Source organism: Odontomachus brunneus, unplaced genomic scaffold (genome assembly GCF_010583005.1).
Source record: "Odontomachus brunneus isolate Ranch 3 - 2012 unplaced genomic scaffold, Obru_v1 Obru_scaffold_255, whole genome shotgun sequence".
Taxonomy (NCBI): domain Eukaryota; kingdom Metazoa; phylum Arthropoda; class Insecta; order Hymenoptera; family Formicidae; genus Odontomachus; species Odontomachus brunneus.
Window position 1 is genome coordinate 100,171 of NW_022639705.1, and position 7,333 is coordinate 107,503.

At 28.7% G+C, this 7,333-nt stretch overlaps 2 protein-coding genes across 2 annotated transcripts in view; both read right to left on the reverse strand.

Annotated features, from left to right (window-relative positions):
* Positions 1 to 2,452: 2,452 nt before the first annotated feature.
* LOC116852760 (40S ribosomal protein S18-like) overlaps positions 2,453 to 7,333 on the reverse strand; it is a 7,776-nt gene continuing 2,895 nt past the window's right edge. The window contains exons 3-4 of the mRNA XM_032833402.1: positions 4,698 to 4,799; positions 2,453 to 2,673 (exon numbers count right to left, since the gene is read on the reverse strand). Of these exons, the coding sequence (XP_032689293.1) occupies positions 2,506 to 2,673; positions 4,698 to 4,799 (270 nt within the window). The 3' untranslated portion in view covers positions 2,453 to 2,505. The remainder of the gene's footprint in view (positions 2,674 to 4,697; positions 4,800 to 7,333) is intronic.
* LOC116852759 overlaps positions 5,950 to 7,333 on the reverse strand; it is a 2,523-nt gene continuing 1,139 nt past the window's right edge. Inside the window, exon 2 of the mRNA XM_032833401.1 lies at positions 5,950 to 7,333. Within this exon, the coding sequence (XP_032689292.1) occupies positions 7,309 to 7,333 (25 nt within the window). The 3' untranslated portion in view covers positions 5,950 to 7,308.

Sequence of the window (7,333 nt, forward strand, 5' to 3'; positions counted from 1 at the left end):
CAAGTACGGTATATTGTAAATACAATCCACCACGATATCGTTACAGCGTATTACCATCACCAGTTCCCGTACGATTGTTGAGGTTAGGTATTCAACAGCGCATAGTCATCTAAAGATGAGTGCCATGTGACACGGGATCGATCCACGCAAATCTTACGAATAAATGAAACGACATAAAATATGAAATTATAGTTTTTTTTTTTATTATTTAGACAAAATAATACTTCATTATACTTTTCTCTATCTATTTTAATTAATAATGATTTTTCACTGAATTTTTCTACATTTTTAATAAAATATTATTGAAATATTAATGAAATTATAATGAAATTATAATTGTGAATGCTTTTCAAAAGCATTTCATCAAAAGTTCATTATATTTTTAATAAATTATTTTCATCAAACACAAATATCTCAATTGAGATTTTACATGCGAATTTTTGCGGAAACAGCATTTGAGAATTCAATTGAGAATTCAACTGAGAATTGAATTGGGAATTCTATTGTTATCTCAACAGAAATTTTTAGCTGTGAAATAATAGAATTTTATATAAGATAGTAAATTTTAAATAATATTCCCATACAGCACAGAACGTTGAAAAAACGTTGATGAGACGTTGCAACGTTGAAAATAGAAATGCGGATGTTTTTTCTGCATAGAATATATGTTGATTTTTTTCGTCTCTTAGTACTAATGTTTATTTTTTGTTTGGAACCTTTAGCATGTTTTGTTGAAACAGTCGAATATTTTTTAGTTTCATTAAAACAGTCGAATATTTTTTTTATAAGAACTTACTCTTTCATTATTTCACGTAAGTACAATATAACCTATGATTAAGGCTCCTGGCCCCTCGCATTGTCTATTTCTTTTTAATGACGTCAGAAACGATAAAATGCATGTTAAAAATTCTTGCGAAATACGTTGAAATAAAAATATATATACATAAAGTAACACTTGCAATCGATTAAACAAATTTGTAAGATATTCCGTGCACTCCTCTTTTGCTCTAACAATCAATAATTTATTGTAAATGAACCTAAATAGAAATAGGCGAAGAAATAGGTTAAGAAGATGAATTGTATGTCACGTTAATTTATGACAAATTATTGATTATTAGAGCAAAAGGAGAGTACACAGAATATCTTTCAAATTTTTTTAATCGATTGTTACTTTATGGATATATATTTTTATTTTAACGTATTTTGCAAGAATTTTTAGCATGCATTTTTTCGCTTCTGACGTTATTAAAAAAAAAAAAGAGATAGACAATATGAGGGGCCAGGAGTCTTAAAAAGTTGTTTATATAAGAAACATATATGTTACCCCGATGAAAAATTTTTCATGCAAAATTTTGTATGAAATTTGTCCATACATAATTATGTATAATTATATATAATTATATAAAATTATATATAATTATACACAATTATGTATAACAATATGTATAATTACATATAAATTTATGTGTAATTATGTAAAATTATATATGAATTTATATATAAAATTATACATAATTATATGTAATTATATATAATTATATATATAAGTAGAATGTATGAACATGAATGGACAAATTTGATACATAATAATATATAATTATTTATAATTATATATAATTTTATATAATTTTATATAATTATATATGAAAAATTTTTCATTGAGATTTTGCATAATTAACTTTTAATACCTTAATTCGATTTTAACTCAACTTTTAATTAAGTCAGTTTTTGCTTACGTAACTTTTAACTTAATCAAATTAACTTTATAAGGCATTATCTTTAATTTTAACTTAGCTAAATAATATATTAACTTACCCAACCCTGCTTGTACATATAATTAATACAATGTACTGTGATTATAGAATGTGCAACGTATGTACTGCAATACGTACCGTCAACTGAATGTACCTTATGCGATATCTTTTTTAAGTAATCGGTATTTATGATATTTCCGATGACGAAAATTACTTTATGGGAATCAAAGGCAATCAACGAGGAAAGATGCCCAAAGTATTTTTAAAGACGCTTATTATACGTCGTTGAAACGTTTAGAAGAAAATTTATTATAATCTATTGTCAATTGCATTTTTAGCACATTGCGAACTTAGCACCATTGCTTTTGTCACACTCTCAAGTTAGTTGAAACAAAGGTGATCTTATACTTAGCCTTGAGAAGTGCTTACTAAATCATTTCAAGACCAAAAGATCACCATATATTTCAACTGAAATAAATTATAAATTACTCTCTTATGCACACTTAACATATCGCAATGTATCGAGTATTCTCGATTTTCTTCTTTTTTAATGTTGTCATACTGTAGATCTAGCGACTATGACAGCTTTTTCTCTTTTAATATAAACTTAAAAAATTTGAAACTTAAAATATTCGAAGAAATACAACGGAACTTAAAGTTTTTTAGATTTTATTGATTAATCAGTATAATGTATTTAGAGAAACCATTATATAGATATTTAATATATAAAATTAATTATCTATTTGTTAAATTACTTTTTCTTCGACACACCGATCGTGCGTCCGCGACGACCAGTGGTCTTCGTGTGTTGACCGCGTACTCGGAGACCCCAGTAATGACGTAGGCCCCTGTGAGCACGAATCTTCTTCATCCTCTCCAAATCTTCACGTAGTTTCGATTCCAAAATGGCACTCGTGAGCTGCCACACATAAGTCACACGCGTGTTAGACATATACCCTTATAGAAATATCATACTAAGAATCATTGATAATTACTTATTTTCAGTATTAAAAATACTGGATAATAAGTAATTATCAATGATTCTTAGTATGATATTTTTATAAGGGTATCCTACGATGTTTCGTAATTTTTATTCTTTGTAAATAATTTTTGTAGCACGCGAACGTTTCGCTTAGAGCAATAAAAAACATTACAAAAAACAATTTCAATTGTACAGCGGTGCAGTTGCTATTGCATCAGCTGAACGTACAATAGAGATTTGCACGATCAGTCGTGAATTGTACGATTTAGTTCGTAAGACATAATAAAACGAAACCAATTTATTGTAAAAAAAATATACATATATACAAGGTGTCTAATATTCATTTATTTTCACACTATAATATCTCAAAATCTATAAGTTTTAGAAGAAAACTTTTTAGACAAAAATTGTAAGATTTTGAAGGGGGAAAATGAATGGTAATATTTATTTGACTTTACAACAATTCCAAAAAATCCTCCCCACCCTCCTGTCAATTTTAATTTTTTAAATGTGAATTGATTCCTCCGTTTACCCTTATAGAAATATTATACTAAGAATCATTGATAATTACTTATTTTCAGTATTAAAAATACTGGATAATAAGTAATTATCAATGATTCTTAGTATGATATTTCTATAAGAGAATACATTATAGGATACATTATACAGGATACATTATATAAGCATGAATTGTAAGAACATCGTTGGAGTTATCAGAGTCACCGCATGCGCACTCGATCGTCAGGTTAAGCAACAGTTTAATGCTGTCAGGACATGAATGGGGTGACCAGCGGTACGAGTATACCTCTTGGGGTCGAAATTATCGTAGGAGGATTCATGAAAGTTTGGAATGTGTTGACAACCTTCGATATCTTATAGTTTATGAGACATGGGAAAATAGGGAGACATTAGGAATATAAATATATTTTTGTAAATTTTTCTATATTTTTGTATATGAGTAGTATATTTTTGTATATTTTTGTATTATGATTTTCTCATTTTTTACCTTTGCATAATAATTCTCAGTATTTGATTACTATCAATATTTAACAGTGATTTTATTATCAGTATTCACCAGAAATTAAGTACTGGCCAAAAAATTACTGAATTACTAGTAATATTTAATCACTAATAATTTTTCAGTATTTCTTAGTATGATATTTCTATAAGAGTATTCTGTGTATTACAATATAAGATAAAATCATCAAAAGAAAATGTTTTCCAATATATTTTACATTTTATCCTGACACATTCTAATACAAGATATTAAATATCTCATAAACTATCTATTTTTTAACTCACATCGATACTTTTGTACATAGAATGATGAGAGAAATCAATCGGTGATAATCTTTGCACACTGGTGTATTAATAAATCTGTAAAATGTACATAATTCTGTTTTAAATTTCTGTATGTGTTTTTGCAACAATCGTTTTTATCCATCATTTTACACAAAATTATTAATGTGAGGTTATCAAAAAGTAAATAGTTCAGGAGATATTTCACACATATTTTGTACTAAAAAGTATCAGGATAAAATGTAAAATATTTCAAGAAGTGTTCACTGTTCGATGACTTTTTATCCCAGTATAAGATCTTGTGCTTATAGAGCCCATTCTACAATATGCACATTCTAGTTTTCCGCTATTTTTTCATTAATACCTTGAAATTTTGCATAGTTTAAAAAAGAGAATTCTTGTACTGAGGTTGACACGCTTTATCTTTACACATGGTTTTATATGATTTGTATTATACATCCTATATATATAGTATAAATTGTTGCAGAATATTTTCATAAATTTGAATTCCAATATAGTCATAATTCTTGTTACAAGTATTAAAAATGTGTTTTACTATATATATACATAATATATATTATGTTATATTTTTCAATGATAAAGTATATGTGATTCTTAAGAATTTTCTTTGTTCATAGATCATAACTAGCTTATATATATACCTGCGAATATTTTCCATCGACGATATCTTTTTGCCTGTTTAAGAACCAATCAGGTATTTTATATTGTCTAGGATTGGTCATTATGGTCATGATTTTTTCAACCTGAAATATTTTCAATATATTAAGCACATATATCATACGAATGTAAAAATAAATAAAAATATATAAAAATATATAAAATATGTAAAAATATATAAAAAATGTAAAGGGTGTTTCATTTTAAGGGATATAGTCGATTATCTCGCGAATCGATTATTTTATTGAAAAATTTTTCCAACGAAAGTTTCAAATGGCTTGAAGGGTGACATATGATGAAAATGTAGACTTGACCTTGAGTGACATTGTCAAAATCAGGTCGAGGTCATTAATGTTTTTTTAAATGGAAACTCCTATTATTTATTACACATTCTTGTAGCTTGTCGCGAAAGCTTTCCAAAACACTATAATAAAATTACGTTTCATTAAGTACTTTCCGAGTTATAGAGTTTGAAAGTTAAGGCAAGATCGATCACTGATCTTTCTGCTCTGGACAATAATTTCGTCCAGCTTCACCGAGCACAAGAATAATATCAACGATTTCATTTGAACTGTAATTTTAAAAAAAGCTTTGTAAAAACCCACTTACAAGGGAGGTTAGGCAACCCGAAAATTCTGAAAATTCTGAAAAAATTTGTGCAAGTAGAGCAGTTCATCCGTAACACAAAATTATTTTTTTTTCGTGCCATATTTTGGTTTGAAAGGGTGATATCACCCCTTGAAAAAAATGCAGATTTGTTTTTTTCGCGTAATAAGTCCAGAACGGTGAGAGATATAAAAAAAAGTTTAAACAAAAGTTGCATCTCATTTTTATGTCTACAAAACTACGTACAGACAATTATCGAAAAATCCATTTTTTTCGAGTTACCCCTACTACCAACCCTTAAAATTAAGTTTTTGTACTGTGTAATTTTATGCAAAAATACTTCTCCACAACCTCTTTTCATACATCATAATCAATATATATGTGTTCTATGTTTTTTTAATAAAAAAAAATAAATGAAAAATCTCTATTATCGAATTTGAAATCCGTTTTAACAGTTTGAATTATTAAAATAGTTTCATAAAGCGATATTTAAATTATTATTTATATCAATTTCAGACAGCTTTCAATTATTTAAGCAAGACAGTATGTACTTACAACTACTTGAAAGATAAAACTAATTAAAACTAATCAATGACGTATATGAATCATAACAACAGCAACATACATACATTACTTGAAGTGTTATTTTATTACAATATTTTGTAAACCACACGATAAATAAGATATTGCATGAAGCTCTATCTTAACATTAAAGGACGCAGAGTCACGTATTGACGATAACCTTATCGAATGTTCCGATAATGCGAACGTATTTTATTCCTGATCATTAGTACATAATTGTAAGATAATCTGTAACGATATAATAATGTTACAATATTTAAATCATAATTTATATGAATTTCAAGCATCTTTCATTTATTAAAGCAAGACGGTTCGTATCTATTTTGAATGAATAAATGAATTAATTTAATTAATTCTGATTAATCCTGATACATAAAACATTTGCATTCGCTTTTTGTACAGGCTTTGTTGTTTAATTATATTTTGGAAGAGTTGTACTAGTACAAAACGGCAGATACACTAAACATTACGCAATATAATTGGTACAGTAATGATATTCTTCATAGAAATGTTTAAAACAGAAATACTCGCCACACCATGCACAGCGCATAAAAGCGGCCAGCCCACAAATACTACATTTAGGTATATGCTTTTCTTTCCTGAAGTAACAGAAATCTACAGGATTTTGAAATTCACCGGGATGCGTTTCTAGATATCCGCTTTTAAACCAAGCATATTGGAAAAGATTTTTGAATCTGGGCGAAGAAAGCTGATTATGAGTTAGTGATTGCAATTTAATTATTTCATTACGTGAGTGCAAATTGACATGTTTCTCTTGGAGAATTACATTATCCGAAAATGTTCGCACGAAATTTTTCCAAATCCGGAATCCAAACACATCTAAAGGCTGAATGAAGGCCGTTGTCTTTTTTGGAATGGTTGAAAATTTTACTTCTTTGTCTTGTGGAATCAACTGCTCTAGCTGGCTCGGGCAGTGTCCCGTCCACGAGTCGAGTAGTAGCATGCTTTTACGGCCAGTATTTGGTACATACACTTCGCTGAACCAAGTTTTGAAATGTTCAGACGTGAGTTTTCCTGATTTTGAAGCTTGGATGTAAATGTTAACTGGACGGAATAGAGTTTCTTGCACCCTCGGACCAAATGTTCCTGTAGACTCCTTTAAAACTATATATAGTGGTGAAAGAAGACGTCCGCTTGCCGAAATAATAGGCATTATAGTGTAGCTATGTGTTGTAGAAGATACCGATTGAACCATCGCTTCAACTGTTTTTACTCCTGATTTCGCCAATGTTCGCCCAGAATGTATTTCAAGGTTGAAGCCGCTCTCGTCTGCATTATAAATTTCTTCAACTCCGATAGCTGGGATGTCAGATCTTACGTTTAAAACAAACAATTCTGCGATATTTTGTAGGTTACCAATATCTTGAAGCGTAGATCGCGATGTTGTTATCTTGCGAGAAAAATTCTATGT